The sequence below is a fragment of the Epithele typhae genome (assembly GCF_022376455.1).
Source record: "Epithele typhae strain CBS 203.58 chromosome Unknown BXZ73scaffold_188, whole genome shotgun sequence".
Classification (NCBI taxonomy): domain Eukaryota; kingdom Fungi; phylum Basidiomycota; class Agaricomycetes; order Polyporales; family Epitheliaceae; genus Epithele; species Epithele typhae.
In genome coordinates, this window is record NW_025954379.1 from 4,331 (window position 1) to 21,176 (window position 16,846).

At 57.3% G+C, this 16,846-nt stretch overlaps 6 protein-coding genes across 6 annotated transcripts; 3 read left to right on the forward strand and 3 right to left on the reverse strand.

Moving 5' to 3' along the window:
* Positions 1 to 316: 316 nt before the first annotated feature.
* BXZ73DRAFT_108790 (uncharacterized protein) lies at positions 317 to 859 on the reverse strand (the record flags this gene model as incomplete). Its single annotated transcript, XM_048017211.1, has 3 exons — positions 317 to 507; positions 585 to 660; positions 716 to 859. 3 exons carry the CDS (start codon positions 857 to 859, stop codon positions 317 to 319), a joined length of 411 nt encoding a protein of 136 aa, XP_047870967.1.
* A 4,910-nt stretch (positions 860 to 5,769) lies between these two features.
* On the reverse strand, positions 5,770 to 6,713 carry BXZ73DRAFT_108791 (uncharacterized protein; the record flags this gene model as incomplete). The annotated part of the gene is made up of 3 exons (XM_048017212.1): positions 5,770 to 5,826; positions 5,880 to 6,531; positions 6,583 to 6,713. The coding sequence occupies 3 exons, from the start codon at positions 6,711 to 6,713 to the stop codon at positions 5,770 to 5,772; spliced, it is 840 nt and encodes a 279-aa protein (XP_047870968.1).
* Positions 6,714 to 8,724: 2,011 nt separating this feature from the next.
* BXZ73DRAFT_28562 (uncharacterized protein) lies at positions 8,725 to 8,922 on the forward strand (the record flags this gene model as incomplete). Its single annotated transcript, XM_048017758.1, has 1 exon — positions 8,725 to 8,922. A coding segment is annotated over one exon (198 nt), but the record flags the coding sequence as incomplete, so codon positions are not given.
* Positions 8,923 to 9,820: 898 nt separating this feature from the next.
* BXZ73DRAFT_108792 (uncharacterized protein) lies at positions 9,821 to 12,118 on the forward strand (the record flags this gene model as incomplete). Its single annotated transcript, XM_048017213.1, has 10 exons — positions 9,821 to 9,889; positions 9,937 to 9,953; positions 10,019 to 10,052; positions 10,101 to 10,248; positions 10,298 to 10,351; positions 10,401 to 10,451; positions 10,511 to 10,830; positions 10,883 to 11,064; positions 11,121 to 11,645; positions 11,698 to 12,118. 10 exons carry the CDS (start codon positions 9,821 to 9,823, stop codon positions 12,116 to 12,118), a joined length of 1,821 nt encoding a protein of 606 aa, XP_047870970.1.
* Positions 12,119 to 13,500: 1,382 nt separating this feature from the next.
* Positions 13,501 to 14,537, reverse strand: BXZ73DRAFT_108793 (uncharacterized protein; the record flags this gene model as incomplete). Its single annotated transcript, XM_048017214.1, has 5 exons — positions 13,501 to 13,779; positions 13,840 to 13,935; positions 13,992 to 14,359; positions 14,410 to 14,479; positions 14,532 to 14,537. The coding sequence occupies 5 exons, from the start codon at positions 14,535 to 14,537 to the stop codon at positions 13,501 to 13,503; spliced, it is 819 nt and encodes a 272-aa protein (XP_047870971.1).
* A 453-nt stretch (positions 14,538 to 14,990) lies between these two features.
* On the forward strand, positions 14,991 to 16,514 carry BXZ73DRAFT_83410 (uncharacterized protein; the record flags this gene model as incomplete). The annotated part of the gene is made up of 3 exons (XM_048023910.1): positions 14,991 to 15,657; positions 15,728 to 16,191; positions 16,455 to 16,514. 3 exons carry the CDS (start codon positions 14,991 to 14,993, stop codon positions 16,512 to 16,514), a joined length of 1,191 nt encoding a protein of 396 aa, XP_047870972.1.
* Between the last annotated feature and the right edge of the window lie 332 nt (positions 16,515 to 16,846).

Consider the following 16,846-nt stretch of genomic DNA (forward strand, 5'->3'; position numbering starts at 1 on the left):
ATAGAGTGGGAAGCCGTATAATCAATGAAAATTACGTACTTTTAGAGCATCTTTGCGTCCCCATCCCCTGCTACGCTCTCATTCGAATACTGCCCAAGTCAGTTGAAAGGGATGTGATTATTGTAGGAGAAGATGCGTCGGCCGTCCTGAGTGCCTAAGTTATTGTGCACGGCTGGTGAGACACGACTGACGCAGGTTCATAGAGCTCATCCTCATCGCCTGGCACACCGCGCGTCGCGTTGACGCAGAGACTCCGTATGACGTCTCACTCTCTTCCCCCCAGGTACCCTTGCTTGACAAATACGATGCTGTGGGGCTAATGGATGCAACAACCTGTCGCCCGAGGTCCATCCAGTGGGAATGGCGCCCCGGGCAGCGGCGGTACCGGGGGCGGCCCCTCGCCCTCTTCGATCGTGGGGGCACGATTCCAACGCTGCAACCGGGTCCCCTTCTCAGTGCGCGGGCGAGTCGTAGTCTTGTCATCCTCCAACAGCGCGGCGAGGTCGCCTGGAGTGAGTTTTTCGTTCGCGGCGAGCAGTGAGTGTCGATTGCCCGCACCGGTCCCCCCGCCACTCCGCGCTCACGGATGGTGTCGCCGGTCATCTTGGAGATGTTGTACGTCGAGAAGCACTTCGACGCGCGCCGCTCGAGCGCCTCGGCCTTCCGAGTGCCGCGAGCGACGTTTGGACCGCGGGAGCCTGTTCGAGCGGTACACTGTCGATTGGGGGCCGTTGGGCGCCGTCGAGGGTTCCAGGGGTGGCGGCGACAACGTCGCACTCGCCTTGACCACGACGGCGGGGTGAGGAGCCTGAGGGACGGGTGCGTCCATGAGCGGAAACCGCTTGACAAGGCTCGGCATGGGGGTTTGTGTTGGTGGGGCAGCGGGAAGATCAGACGGGGGTGGGGGAGCTCCAAACCCATTAGTTTGGGCCGCTGCCTACGCGGGTCGGGCGGGAAGTTGGGGTCGGTGGAGGAGGTGGAACATGCACGAGGAAGCGGGACAGATGCAGAGGAGCTGACGAACTGGCGCTGCCGTACAGGTGTTGACGAGCGCGCTGGCCGTGGGGTCTTCCGGGATTGTGCCCGGGGCTGCAAATCCGCCTATAAACGGCTCCAGCTGCGCGTTCGGCATAGGCAGGGAAAACGTGCCGTTCTCCTGGCCCGTCGGTCTTCGTCGTTGAGGTGCACCCGAGTTCGACGGGGTGGTGCTTCGTGGGGGAGTGTCTTTGGAGGGTGCGAGGACTGGCGCGATATACTGCCCTCGGATCCCGCACGCTCCGTGAACTGCGGGAGTCGCGATTGCTACCGTTTATGCTCTTTCGGTTGGAGACGATGCACAGATATATTGACTACTTACCGTGCCGACCTTGGAGCAATTTTGCGCACCTTGACGTTTACGCGCGGCGAGTGGTCTGAGAAGTTCCATAGCGCCGCGGGGTGGTGTTGGCGTTACCGGTGCTGGTGCTGGTGCTGATGACCGCCGAACAACGACTGTACATCGGGGCCCGCTGCTGACATAGAACCCGTATGGGTAGAAGCGAGGGCGGGTGCCGGCCTGGAAGATTGAACGCGAAGTCGTCCGAGCCTATGGCGACCATTGGCGAGTGCCCGCCGCGGGGCGTCCGCATCTATAAGGGGCTGTCAGTGACGTGTGGCGTCGTCTCTGGGACGGGCACCACGTCTGAATCTGAGGAGCCCGCGGGGGGCGAGTACGACATCCTCATCAACGCGCGTTCTCCGCGACACAACGCAGGAGAACGTCGCACCGTCGCTGTTCGTGGGCGCCTGTTTCCCCAGCCCGCCGGGGGATGGGCAGGGCAGTAATCACGTGCCATTACATGCAGGTGACCGAGACAATGACCGGGCCGCGGCCATGCGGGAAGCCGACGGCGCGTGACACGCGACCACAAAGGCGAAAACGATCCCCGGTACCTCACGTTTTGATAGATCAGTGATCCCGGATAATCCCACCCCCCTACCATAGATAGTATCGCTGTAATGTCCATACGCCCGCCACTACTAGATACGCTACGAATATCGCGGCCAATTCCCTTGCAAGGAAACAGCCCGCTTCCCCCATATACACAAGTCCCCTCCCCTCTCTACAAGTCCCCGCCCGGCAAGCCCCGAGCTAGGCCGAGCCCGCGTCTGTCTGCTCCCATCATCACGTGTGTCCCCCGCTGCCCCGACATCTCCTCGCGCCGCGCTCCCGCCGGCGCCTTCCCCTCTTGTGCCCGTGCTCGCTGTGCCCGACAGCGAGCTCGCTGTCCCTGCGCCCTGCCTCCCCCTCCCCTCCGTTTCCCTCCGTTCTTTTTGTAATCCGCTTTTATTCAAAATGCGCACCTAATGACACACAATACAATAGCTACACTTGCCTGGGTGTGCCTGCACTGAGCCCATATACCCCCCAAAATGCGTGCAGCATACAAGCGTTGAATTGGCTGGCCAAGCTCTGCATCAGATAGTTATAGATGAGGGCTGCTCTAGTATAAAACTGCAGGTGGATAGCTAGAGGGGTGCAGGTATGATGTCATATGTTATTTCAGAATGACATACTCCACAGTGATATTGAATATACATGTATCGTCTTATGTACACCCAGAATCGTACCTAGAGGTCACTCAGAGTGTATTGCAAGAAGAATAAAGTGAATAGACGATGTTGTGGTGAAGATATGACATATGCTCAGAAGGGGGAGTTGGCTTGAAAATGCGGCCTTCATATGTTTTTATGCAGACCTCTGATCACTTCGCATCTTGTTGCATTACGTTTGTATGTATATGTAGAGCTCAGATCGTCGTTTTTGTTCTTATCGGTGAAGGATTGAATACAGGCCATGGTATGTCATTATTCTATGACATAGAGTATAGCGATATGACATGTGCTCCGATTATTATTCTGAAAAGCGGAATAGAACGGGGTGTTCTTCTGCTAAACTATGCAGAAGAAACATTGAGAAACGATGAAGAACTGGTTGAGATATGCCAGATGGGCTTGAAGTGTGCAAAGCGACGTAGGTGGTTCAAGGGCGTCCTTTGCACAACCTGCCATTCTAGACCCAAATGATTGGTGGGCGTGGGTGCGCGCGTAGGCCGCGGCGAGTCGCGAACGATTCGGCCGGCGGAGGTGTTCGACCGGCGCAAGCGCCAGGTCGGCCCAGATGGCCCCAAAACGTAGCGTGTTGGGCCTTGGCGGCGCGCTGCCGCTTAGTTGAAGTGGTCTCCGTCGTCGTTTGTGCTTGAGCCCCCTCGCACCGTCGACAATCCATACCCTCGTACCTCCTTAGTCTCCCACAGTCCTCCCTCCACATGTCCGCCGCGCCGATCCACACGTCGACGCCCCACCAGCGAGGGTTCTTGGGGGACGACACGAGTGGTGTAGTGTCGTTGAGCGGGCTTCATTGGAAACCCTTCCAGATCGTGCCATCTTTGGGAAGGTAGCGACGGGGCGACCACCGGCCAGCGCACGGCACACGGAACCATCGCCATTACAGCATAGCCCGGCAACAAGGGAAGCGCGCGACACGTGCAGGCGGTCTGCCTTCCCCAAAGCCCCGCCTAACCCGACGCCGCTCGCTCCGTACGGTAGCGATCTGCGCGAAGCAGAGGCCAGGGCGGGGGCGCCAGTGGCCTCCTCCATAGGCGCGACGTGAGAAATGAGGTGAGGGCGGGGGGGCCGGTCGATGAGCGGAGTGTTGCTGCACGATGTGCCGATAGATACTTGATCCTTGACGGGGGAAGGGGGGAAGAGTGGTGGGTGGAATTATGAGGGGTTTTGTAGAGTAGAAGCCACAGGGTCGAGGGCGACGAGCCCCCAGACGGAGCGGACACAAGTCGCGGACGCCCTAAGCGCCCGCGAGGTGGTGGTGGTACGGAGTCAAGGAGGGATCCACCCCCCGCCGGTCGTGACTGTGCCTTCGGGAACACTCCCGAGGGTGCATATGCGAAGACGAACACCCCCAGTGCAATTCGACTCTATACCTACGACTACTTTGTATGTTACGCCTACCATAGGGCTCCGCCCTCAAGGGCGATAAACGAGGATCCAAAAGAAAAAAAGAAGAAAAAAGCTCGATAGGGTGCAGACTAAGATGCGTGCACTCAACATTGCAGTCAAGGCTTACACAGAGGAACCTCGGCGCAGCTGGTGGTTGGACCTGTTACGGTCGCAGAGCGCGGGAGCGCGGAGGTCGGGCGAGTCGGAGACGAGCAGGAAGACGGGTCGGATTAGAGGGACGCGCTTGACCTCGGGGAGGCTCGCGATAGCGGGGGAGACGGGTAGGAGAGGCGACGGGGAGGAGCCAGGAGGCAATCGCGTGGCGTGACAGTGAAGCGGGCGCGAGAATGTAAAGGTAAGGTGGCGGGCGATCGTATGCTAGGCGTCCGTTACAGGTGCGCGCAGAAGCTCGTAACCAGAAAGGCGGAGCAGGCCATAACAGGACCCGTGCTGGAGGCGGCAGAAAATGACGGCGAGAATGACGGCGAGACACATGCCCGCGGACCCTGGGAGGTGTTGCGCCACCAGCATGTAGCAACCTGCGTGCACTTCACGCACATTGTGGTCCACCTGGGCAGGTGCCTCGTCGCTGACGGCTATGCCGGGCTTCGCAAGGCTTCACTCGTCCTACATCCCGGCGGCCCGCGTTAACACATTGAACTTTGGAGGGAGCTGGAAGCCGTACACGGCGCCCACCCTTCTGAATTGATGCCTCCCCGTCCCAGCACACTTCCCTCGTTGCCGTTATCAAGTCCATCGTGGAGAACTGTCTCAAGGCAGGCAACGATGAGGCGTAAAGATGGCTCAAGGCCTGTTCCGAAAATCCGACCAAATCAGCCTCTGGACGGCCGAGGCCTGATCCCTGAGGACATTTTCGGCACCTTTTCGACAATTGGGATCAGGCATCTGAGGGAGATGTCGGGGGTCCTCGTGAACTGCAACGGGAGCAATAGTGGGGGTATACTCGCCTGGGATTCTAGTGGTGCTGGTGGTATTGGAGCCAGAGTCGTAGCCGGATGGGAGAGGGGTGGGGGGAGATGAGAACATGCGCGCCCGCGTGGGAGCGTCAAGGTGACACGGTGATGGGAAAAGTCACGCAGAGGAAAGACAGGTTGCAGGACTGCTTTGACTTAAGAGCGTGCTGCCCAAACTACTACATGACTGCCAGGATATATAGACGACGAGAAAGGTCCGTGCGCAACGCCACTACGGAGGAGGCTGGAATCATACGGACGGAAAGAGTACAGACAGTGTATGTGTGACACAAGGGAATGATCAGAGTAAGTGGCCGTGACGGGAGGAACGCAATCGGAAACGGAAAGTAGACAAACCCGACATTTCGGCGCTACAGCGATGTACCGCGCACGCCGCGCGCGGCGTGCGCGAGCCTTCGTCGCCTCGGTCGGGCGTATGTGGCGGGTTCACATGGCGCGGCGCCTCGCCCTTTGGTCTGCACTCGGTCCGGGCGCTCTGCTCGTCGACCGTAGCAGGCGCCCGCTTCAGTCTTAGGTCGTGGATGGAGAGGGGTCGCCGGATTGGGGCACCCTCAATATGGCGCCTTTGTTCAGAAACCCTCTGGGAGGCCTTTTCTGTCGGGGAAGTCGGAAAAATGAGAGGGCACCACCATCTCATGAGGAACATGGGCTGATACAGGAGACCTGCCTACAGGTAGCTCAAAACAGACGTTTTTTTTTGGGAACAGGACGTTGTGAGTCCTCCGAAGGTCCTACCTCTGGAGGTTCCTGCCCTTCTTCCATCCTCATGTGTGTTGGTTCAAGGAGCCTTCTCTTCCTCAGCCCCGAATGACAACTGGAGCAAGCTTGGATGGCCCTGCGAAGCGCCGATGCTGTGTCCCCACCCTCCATAGCAAGAAACCTGGCCACTTCTTCATCCAGAGATGGTGCTGAGTCCTCGAGACATGTTGTCACCCATGTTTTCCACTCCCAACGCATGTGGAGGGGAAACAGGCGGCGGCGTTCATGCTCTTGATGAAGTTTGGGGATGATGGTGTTCTTGAAAAGGTCGTACATGTGCAAGCGAATGTTGTGGGCGCATTCCATCAGCGGGGTCTTGAGGTTCCCAGAAGCATCGAGCTGCAGCCCTTCTCTAAAAAGAGACATGGCCACCTGAACCACCACAAGAGCGCAGTCGTAGCCGTTCTGAGGGGGAGCTACATGACGGATGGTGACCGTGTGTGGGTCGGGGGTTGGCCAGCCGTGGATGCGACAAACGTGCGCCATGATGATGTCTCCATGGCAGTCCAGCCATTCTTGACGGACCAAGGCTTTTTGGCACATGCTGCCTACCACATGCACCGTCTTGGCCTCAGTGTCTTGCACCACAACGACAAAGTGGCTGTTGTGGAGGATGACATACGCCACTGGTGTTATTGGGATTTTGCCCTCCGGTGGAAGGAGGAAGCGCCGGCGCAGAGGGGTTTGAACCTGGGCCTGAAGTTCTTCGTCTGTGAACGTGTCTTCCCGCTGGCTCACGGTAGAAGCATCTATGTACCTCACACCCCGGTTGTACCCGGGCCTGTACAGCTCTGTGTCAAACTTATGGGGCCCCTGCAGCAGTCACACTCACCTGTTGTACCAGACGTGGAGAAGGTATAGGTCCAACACATAAAAGCTGACCCAACGCCCAGGGCCGAGGGTGCCGATTTCCTCTAATGCGGGTGTCCAAACCGAGCCGAAGGAGTAATACGCAACTGTCATGGTGGGTGAGTGGGCGATTGAGCGATCGACGGGATAGTGATACGTGCGCCAGATATCTTGAGGGTTGTTGTTTGTCGGCACCTCCCTGGGGGTGTGGACCGTGCGGGCCACTGGCGCTTCGGGTGGGGGGTGATATGAATCTTCGGAGTCTGCCCCTGAAGAAGGCTCGGTGTCAAGCATGGATTGCGCCATTTCTGCAAACCTCTGCAGAACAAGGTCGGCCTGCTTGGAGGTCATCGCGCCTGGCATTGCTTCCATCCAATATTCAGGGGTACATTGGAGAGGCACCTTGAGGCGGGAGAGTTGACTGAGCAAAGTTGTGCTAGTGCCAGGCCTTAGCCCACTGATCCAAGCCGCTCACCTGTACACCATCAGGGTCGTCCGACAGGGTTGATTCAGGGTCCTCTGGACCGTCGTCTGATAGGTTCTCTGCCTCATGAAGTTCACGTAGCCATTGGAAACTTGTGGATGGTGGAGGAGAGCATGACGAAGGGGTCATGTTTGCCTCTGGGTGCTCAAGTCAGAGCTCAGTCCCAGCAGGAGCGACAAAAGGCGTCGGCACAGTACCTGTGGGGCTAGGTGTGGTTGAGTGGGTGGGGGAGCGAAGATGTCGCCACCTGTGGCAAATTGGGCAACTGCGGGCGGTAATCATACCACGTGGTTCCATCAGGCGCGTGCAGACCGATGCCGCGTACTTAAACCTATGAACGCCTTTCACGACAAGAAATGCCGGATACTGTACCATTTCGAATTATTCGAACGTCACGCGTCACATGCGCTCCAAAAGTTCGAAATATCGAGGGTCAGTCACCCATCACAAGGCCGTAGTTCGAAACCATTGGATGGGCGCTTATTGGCATGCAAGTTCGTGTCGCACGTCCACAGCAGTTTCGGCGTTTCGGATGTGTTCTGAACTAATTAATGGCAATGAAAGTGCCCGGTGTTTCAGGAAACGGTGTGCCCCGCTCATTCAAGTCCCTTCGGTTCGAATATTTCGCGGGGGTCACGCCAGACCGGCCCCCGGTTCGAATAATTCGAAATGGTACAGCACGCGTGAAGGAGAAGAGCCTAGTTTTTGGAGGAATCGTATGGATGGCTGATGTTGGAGTCACGGTACGGTGGGGCGCGGAGGTCGTGCGAGTCGGAGGCCAGCAGGAAAAGGCTGTCGGATTGACGGATGCACTTGACCTCATAAAGGTTCGCGGTTCCGGCATAGGCATAACGGCGCAGGAAATGCGCAGGATATTGTTGAATATTGCGTCAATCTCCCACAATTTCAGTTGGCGGGATATTCATGGGAAATGTATACTATCGCGGGTATGCCGCACACATTTTCTGTTGCACCTGCGGGGGACATGCCATGGAAATGTTTGCTTTCACAAGCATTTCAATGGCTCTTTTACTGAGGCGGCATTTCACCCCTTTGTTACCACATGAGTGCGCAGGCAACCCGCACGCCGAGTGTCGTTCGGACTGAGCGCTCGTGCCTCGCGCTCCGCCGAACTGGTACTTACTAAGCGTGGACGCTGGATGAGGAAAGCGCGCGTCATAAGCCTCTTTCCTTTCCCCCTCCGCGTACACGCGCACACAAAGCGCACCCACCCTCCTCTCCCAACGCTTTGGTTAGAGAGGGCAGCACTGCGGGCAGGTGCCCTATTTCCCACGGGGTGATAGCCATGTTGTAGCCATGTTATAGGTTTCCTTTGTCTTGAATGGACACATGACTGTCGCACGATGCGACAGCCTGCCTTGCACATCACTGCCCCACCGCCGGATAGTCTTCCTTGCACATGACTATACCCTGGCTATACCCTGACTGCCGCCCCACGTGACAGGTAAACTATTGCATGGCTGTCCCGTCACGCGCGGGGTAAACTGCTGCTTCACTATACCTAGACTACCTATTGCCCCACACACAATGTTGCCTGCCACATCGTTGGGAGGACTTGCCGAGGTCATGGTGTCAGGTGGTGGAGCTGTCGTCGTTCACGTGCTAGTGATTGAGCATGAAAAGACGGAGGCGTGCCACTTCACGAGGAAGAGAACGGATGCGAATCCGCCCCTCGATCTCGGGAAGACACCCTTCACCGGGGACTCACCTTTGCAACCGGTCGAAGTGCTGCGGCACCTGGGCTTCAACTATCTGGACCGGAAGCTAACCTTCCATTACCACGTGCGTGTGTATGCCACACCGGCGCGCGCGCTCGCGGGTATACCACCCGTGAGATTGCACATCGAGAAGCTGGTACGCAGAACGGGGCTCCGCGCGAGGACGCTGATGGCGTTGCACCCGATGCTTGCGGCGCTCGCGGAGCCCTGGGCGTGCAATCAGCTATCCCCGGAGTTAGCTTTCCCGATGGCCCGGGATGGTATCTACCGTGGCTAGCGGGAGCGAGCTGACCAGCAGTTTGTCTGGCTGGAGGAGCGCGCCAAGGACTGTGCGAGGGAGTTCCTCTGCGGGGTAGAAATACACGCCGCAAGTCCTCTGCCGCGACGTCCGTGGGAGGCCGATGGTGCGCGGCCGCCAGCTGGCGGTATGTATCCCAGAAACGACCATGGGGAGCTTCCGTTAAACGTTTTAGGAGGTCTCTTTTCACAGAGACGATCTCCGGAGACTGGTATGGAGGCGACTGTGAGCGTTCTGGCACGTCGTCCTCGCCCTCGTCGTCGGCTACGAAGCCGCCGTTGTGGAGGGTCCTCGTTCATCAGGCGAGGGTGGGGGCTACCGTCTGGTACTGGTCCTGTGGTGTTTATGTCGCCGTGTCCCTGCGTGCAAGATCTCCAATTGCTTTGCTCTCTGCGATTGAGCGCGCGCGCGCCTCTCGCGCACCCTCGCACACCCTCGCGCGATCAAGCGCTCGGCGCCACCGCGACCTTCGGCAAGGTCATTCCGTGCTGACTAAGCTTCCCACGGGCTTCGCTGGCGTTGCCGTCCCCAGACCCCAGACGAAACACTCCTAGCACATATCCTTCCTCCTCCACAAAACCCGTCGCCAGACTTCCACATGGAAAATTCACCTCGCGCGCGTTCCCAGTACGGATGGGTTGTATGCCCCCACAAATGCACAGGCCTGGTGTGCTGTGTCAAGAAGAAGGAGGGCAACCACATGAAGACTCACGCTGCATCTGGCAAAATTCACCAACATTGCAGCACCAAGTGTCCTGCATATGCCGTAGTGAGTCTGGAAGATGCAAGTGACTCGGAGCCTCCATTGACGCACAGGGTATCCCCAGCTCCGGGTTCGTATGATTCGATGAGGCTAGGCCGCCTTTATTTGACCATATGGGCTCTTTCAGACTGACAGAAAGGGCAAGCAGAAGGTCTTCGACAAGGAAGCCGTGAGTGGATCTGGAGTCATGTGCTCGACCCATGCTCACAAGGCCCAGAGGGTGGACATAGTCGATGCAACGGTGAAGGACCTAAGGCAATGTTTAACGGAGGAGAAAATGGAGGAATTTGTGGATTACACTTTGAAATATGCGGCCAACACTTCCCCCGGATACCTACAGGCAAAAAAATGCCAAATGTTTCTGGGTGATTTCAGCTATCCATCGGCATGTTTAGAGAGCTGACCCTTTTCCAGAACAAGTGAAGTCGGGGAAGGAAGAGTATCCACTACCAGCTGCAGACATCATTGGTGAGATCTTTGACTGTAGGGGTGCACATTTTTTCACCTTGTTTGGCAGACGGAGCTGGTGGGAGCGGCATCAATCAAGAGGAAGTCGAAGAAGGACTAGGTGACGCCCATTACACTCCACCTAGCCAGTACTATGTTCACTCAAGTGAGCTCGTGCAGCAGAGGTGCAGGATGACGGCTCTACCGCGATGAATGTGGATGACCCTGCCCCGGAGGCTCATCCCCAGCGTAGACTCAGGATCGTCTTCATCGAAGAACCTATGCTCCGTTTGGACCACAACAACGTCCCAGAGCAAAAATGGCCGTATGACGCAGAGCCTGGTGGGGTTGCCCACTGGATATCGTACGAGCTGCGCGAGGGGTTGTTTCGGGTGGCCAAGAGACACTTCCCGGGTCACATATTCCTGTCCACAGACCCAGAGGCACTCCAGGTGCGTCGCGATGCCGAAAAGGAGCTTGGCGCCATGATGTGGGACTGGGTGGGAGTGAATTATACATCACACACGGGGCCCCTTGCTAAAGTCTGCACAGATGCTCCTACCCCTCTACGTCATTCAGCACCAACACGACATGTTCTCAGTGCGATTTTTACGATACTCGGAGTTCATCGACGCCATTCTGCACCCCGAGGAGGACAAAAACGAACAGGTGTGGAGGATGCTTTGCACCTGCGATCTTGTCGTCGGTGGAGTGGACTTCACGGACAACTATGCGTAAGGTCGCTGACGACCTCCTCCGACCTAAACTCGCTGACTCTGCCCTGTGGTAGGCGTAAGGAGCTCCTCGATGCTGACAAAGGCAAGGTGGATCAGTACCGGGCTCGGATGGCCATCCTGCAGAGGTGCACGGTCGTGTGGCCCGACCCTGAAGAGACGTTCCTGTATGGTGCAAAGATCCCCCTCATCGAAAACCTCGACAAGGCGGCTGCAAATGTGACCAAAACCCCTCGGCCATGGACCTCCTGTGTGAGCGTCGGAGGGGCTGTAGGGCACAATGAGATCATCAAGCGTGGTCATAGCGGGTGGGGCAACCACGTTTCTCCCCCTTCTGCTGGGGACTCGAAGACTCGCTGGAACAGTTTGGTCCCCGACAAGGACAAGGCTGTGGAGGAGCAGTGGTTCGGCCGGTCATGGTTCCGCCAGCAGTTCATCCCCACTCTGGTGGAGTTAGGGGAGATGAGGTGCTTGTTCTTCGCTGGGAAGCTCACCCACATCACACACACTGTCAAGCAGAAGGACTCAGACCGGACTGACTCCGATCCTGTTACGACCACTGTGCCTTTGAAGCACATCCCGTAAGCTAGACTGCCTGAAATCATCTCAGCCGCTGACCTGTCACCATCACAGCACCATCTTAGCTGCCAAGAGGAAGGACGGCCACGCCTCTCTTGCGTACGCATGGGTCAACAGCGAAAGCCTTGCGGCTAACTTTCAGGATGAAGGCCGCAAGGAGCTGGAAACGTTCGCCAACACAACCTTCAACACGCTCGTTGATCTGGAGAAGAGTGCCTCACCTACCGGCTCCTCGGACCTCACCCTCTTTGCCCGGATGGATATCGGCCTCATTGACGACGGTGCAGGCGGGTTCCAGTACTTTGTGAATGAAGTAGAGCGCAGCTGGGGCACTACGTTGTTCGGCTTCAGGGACCCCCTCCCTCTTGTGCAGGCCATGCACGGCTTTGGGGAGGGGCTTGCCCGATGGACCAGAGAAAAACGCGCCAGAGTTCTCCAGACCATGGTGCCTCCCCCCTCTTGTGTCCAAGCGTAGATGAACGTTGTAGGCTTATGTCACACTGAGAAAATATGCACCACCACACTTGCATCCTGCATCACAGACCCCAAGCCATGTGTGACACAGATCCATGTGAACCAGGCATGTAACGGCAATTTGGAAACTTTTAGCAGTCTTGAACAAGATACCTATGTGTTGAGGGATAATTGACCAATAACCGATATCATAGAACTTTGTCCAGACCTTGGGAAACACAAGCCGACCGGTGGCCGACCGGTGCACACCAACCATTCCAGCCGCACGCCTGCCGCCGCCACCTATCCTTTGTGAGCGGCCTCCAACGATGTAATGACTTCCTGGAACACCCACCAAAGACGATGAAGCCCGAGCCCGGCCAACCCATGTGCCCAGACCTTGGGAAACGCAAGCCGACCGGTGGCCGACCGGTGCACACCAACCATTCCAGCCACATGCGTGATTTCCATCCACACATGCAACTCACACCCAGCAGGTTTCTCCACCCGTGTGATCATCGGCCGACTATATTACCCCACCATCGGCTGACCCTTCTGTCTGTTATGGCCTGCTCCGCCACCTGTCTGGTTACGAGCTTCGGCGCGCACCCGCTACGGACGCCCAGCATACGATCGCCCGCCACCCTACCTTTATATACCGTTCCCACACCTACCGTCTCGCCACGCGATTGCCTCCTGGCTCCTCCCCGTCGCCTCTCCTTCCCGTCTCCCCGCTACCGCGAGCCTCTCCGAGGTCAAGCGCGTCCTCTAATCCGATCCCGCCTTTCCGCTCGTCTCCGACTCGCCCGACCTCCGCGCTCCCGCGCTCCGCGACCGTAACAAGTACTGTCACGAGTAGACGTGGTACGAGCCTCATCTCCGTCCTTACGGCGTGAGACTCATCACGTGACAAGTCGCGCGGCGCATGAGCTGGCGCGCACTGTGCGCCCCACCGCTGGTGAAAGTCACCCGTCACGTCACCCAGCCGTTCTGGGTGGTATTCACCTCGTGCCATGGTAGGAACCCCGAGGTTCGCATCTTTGGCGCTGGTTGGAAGGCGCCAGGTTCCCGGGTGAACGGAGTTGGTGATTGTGAGCTAGATGCTGCTCTGAATCACCATGGTATCATTTTCTGAGACATGGTGAATCCACCCATATGTGGTGTAGATAATGACAACGCATTTTTAACTCGTGAAGAGGGTGAAAATCCCGTCAGGGAAATGTCACTAGGATGCTTCACCATTGTGCTTACTACCACAATTCATAGTGCCTTCACATATATCACACAAGGGCTCATAGTCACTAACAAAACTGTTCAGATTCGCTGCGATAGAAGGATGCGGGCTTTACACAGAAACTCGGCCTAGTCAACAGGTGACTGGATTACATAATCGCACGTGCACTTTCAAGCGGCAGCGGCAGACGTTGACGCAGCCCCGCCCGCACCACCATGGCCGCCTTCACCGTCCCGACCTCCAGCACCGCTGCCACTGCAACCCTGATCCACAGGGTCCTCGTCAATGTCCTCGACTTCGTCACCATCTGTGGAGGTGCGGCGGCGCTTCTTGCTGATATAGCCCTTGCGGTACGCGTGCTTCCGCTTATTCTGCATGTATTGACGGGCGATAGCCGCTGTAGCCCAGTTGTTCTCGTACCGACGAAGAACAGGGTGCGCAGTGCGGGCCTGCGCAAGCCGTGGTGAGTACTTTGCTCATTTGGACATGGCTGTTACTGATGAACTCACAGCACGGAAGAGCATCCCCATGCGCTCTGGGTCTTGGCGACGGAAATCCTGGGTCCAGTCAAGCTGAGAGCGGGTGACGAGGGTGCGGACGTCCCTCTTTTAGGGCGCCAGTGAGTCTCTTTCGCATTTTCAATGACGATGAGGTGACATACCTGTATTGCCTGGTACTCCATATCGCCTAGCTGCATACCCGCCTGAATGCCGACACCCGGTGGTGGTGGAGATATCATAGGACCGGCCCCGGGTTGTCCTCCAGCAGCACCTTGCGCGGCCTGAGCGGCTGTGTTTGCTTGTGCGGCCGTGTTTGCTTGTGCGGCCGCAGCTGTGGCTGCAGCGAGCTGTTGCTGAAGCGTGACAACCGCTGCCTCAGCGGTAGCGCGTGCCTGCTGAGCGGCCTCGGCTTCGAGGCGAGCAGCCTCAGCTTCTTCAGTGGCAGTGACGACTTGCTGGCGCGCGGCCGCGAGCTCGTTCTGAACGGCTTGAAGAGCCTCGCGCATAGCAGCCAGCTCGGTGCTGTGTGCTACCAGGGTGGTGAGTAACAGATCTTTGATGCGCGGAGCCGTGACTGACCTTCGTTGGTGTCGCGCATCTGCTGCTGAAGCTCGGTCACGCGCTCTTGCAGATCCTTCTTCGTTGGAGCCTGGGTTATGGTGTTTTCAGCAAGCCTCAGTGGCGATACAGATGGTACGTACAGGCATGTTTCTCGTTGATGAATTGGTGGCTGATTGAAGAGGGTTGAATGTCGACAGGGACACGAGGTTTGGATGGATGTACGGAAGATGAGTGGCGAGGGGCAGGAGGAGGGGATGCGGAGAGTGCTGAGTTGCCTCGACTCAGCCGCCGCACGGTATATATAAGGTGTGCGTATTTCAACTTGTTTGTCGGGCATTAGCACCTCAGCCGCTTCGGCCACTCACTCTGTTTTGTTACAGGCCACATGCTTACATCGTACATGGCCACTGCGCGTCCGCATTGTTCGAACTACAATAGTTCTGTGCTGTGTACGCCATTGCCTAGTTACATACATGATCAATTCTGGTTGCCGAGTGGCAAAGTTGAGCCCGCTCGCGTCGCCTCGACGCCGGTGCTGCCACCCTTACTTTTGATCTTCTCGTCTGTCGTGTGCCACTCTCCTGCATATCTGGATCACTATGCCTCCTCCTACGCAACCTCAAACCAGCGGTGAACGCCGGTTATGCCCGCACTGTAATGAGTGGTGGCATCCGACCACAGTTAATCGTCATCTGGCAGGAAAAGTACCAGTGCTCTTTGAGGCATCCAGACTTGCTGAGAGCAATCTCGACACGCTTCCCAAGCGCACACAAACCTCTCTCGAAGATGAGGACTGGTCCCTATTAGCCGACATGCACCCATGGAAGCGAGCTCGCACGACAGCCTCGGTGACCACGACTCTCCCCATCCCGCCAGCTCTCCACTCAGAACCCGATGGAGACATATTACACGAAGAACCGCTGGCAGAAGATGGTTCTCGCGAAGAACCACTGGCAGACGACGGCTCTCGCGAAGATTCCGATATGGCAGATCTCACGGAAAAGACTATCCAACACATTGCGGAGAACGTATGGGCAGGTCGAACCCGGTACCGGCCTCCTACTGTTGAGGACGTGCCCGATGAAGATGAGATTCCCGACACCAGTACTGCGCCACCCCCCAACCTAGAGAACACACTTGAAGACCTTATGGACGACACAATCTGGCAGCAGCTCTTTGAGGAGGAGGACGAGGCGAGCCGGTACGAGGCTATATCCATCTGGGATGAGCTTCTGCAATCGTTCCTGCGCGAAGGAGCAATCAACGGTGAGTATATTGTGTGTTCAATACTTTGCGCAATACATATACTAAACTAAAATGTCACATGGAAATGCAGATGAAGACGAGCTCACCGGAGAAGAGCTCGAGATCCTCCTGCCCTTCACTCTCAAGGTCCAGCAACACATGTCACTCGAGACGTTCAGCTGCCTTCCATTCACATTTAAGAAGAGCAACGTCCGCACCTGGAAAGAAACGCAGCAGTACGTTGCCCGCCTGTCCGGTTTCAATCCGGAGATCTACCACTGCTGCATTGATTCCTGCTGCGCGTTCACCGGCCCTCACACCAACAAGACTTCATGCCCGTACTGCGGTGCGGCTCGATATTACCCAAACACCACAAAGCCCCGCAAGGTCTTCGTCTACCTTCCGGCCACCCCGCGTTTGAAGGCGTACCACGCAAACCAGAAGATGGCAAGGGACATGCGCCATCGCGCAGAAGTTCACGTGCATGACCCGACGAAGATCAAAGACGTTATGGATTCCGCAGCTTATCGCGCGCTCCTTGGCAAGAATGTCACCGTAGACAACAAGACTCTCTCACACAAGTTCTTCGAGGATCCTCGTGACATCGCGCTCGGCCTTTCGACCGACGGATTTGCACCATTCAAGCGCCGTTCGAAGACAGCTTGGCCTCTCATCGCATTCAACTACAACCTCCCCCCTGAAGTCCGGTTCCTCCTCCGCACGTTCTCCCCGTCCACACAGTTGTCTTCTCTGTGAAACGACCGAGGGTGCGTGTCCAGTATCGTCATTGCATCTACCGTTACTTATGGTACCCTCAGCTTACGCGCTACTGCGCTGCTCAGATCGCGACACCTTCACCACGCGAAGCTTCCACTTGACCACCTACCCTGACCGATGAGACTCACGGAGGCGACTCATGTTCAGCACGCCCCGGCCACGTGGGTGGGCTCAGGCGAAGCCGAATCGTCGGTTCCAAGGGCTGAGAGCCCATAGTCTACGGCGTCCAGCTCTGGACGCAGTCTGGCAGATAGACCGTCGGAGTGATAACGTAGATATTTCGTACTAGAAATACAGGGATGGCTGACAGACGGGACAAGAGCGGTCGCGTGCGGCGCCGCGCGCATGAAGCGTATCACGGTGCGTGGCCAGGGTCCGCGCGAGAAGCGTGCGCGGGTCGCGCTGAGCTCGCGGCTCTCTGAGGCACCACCTG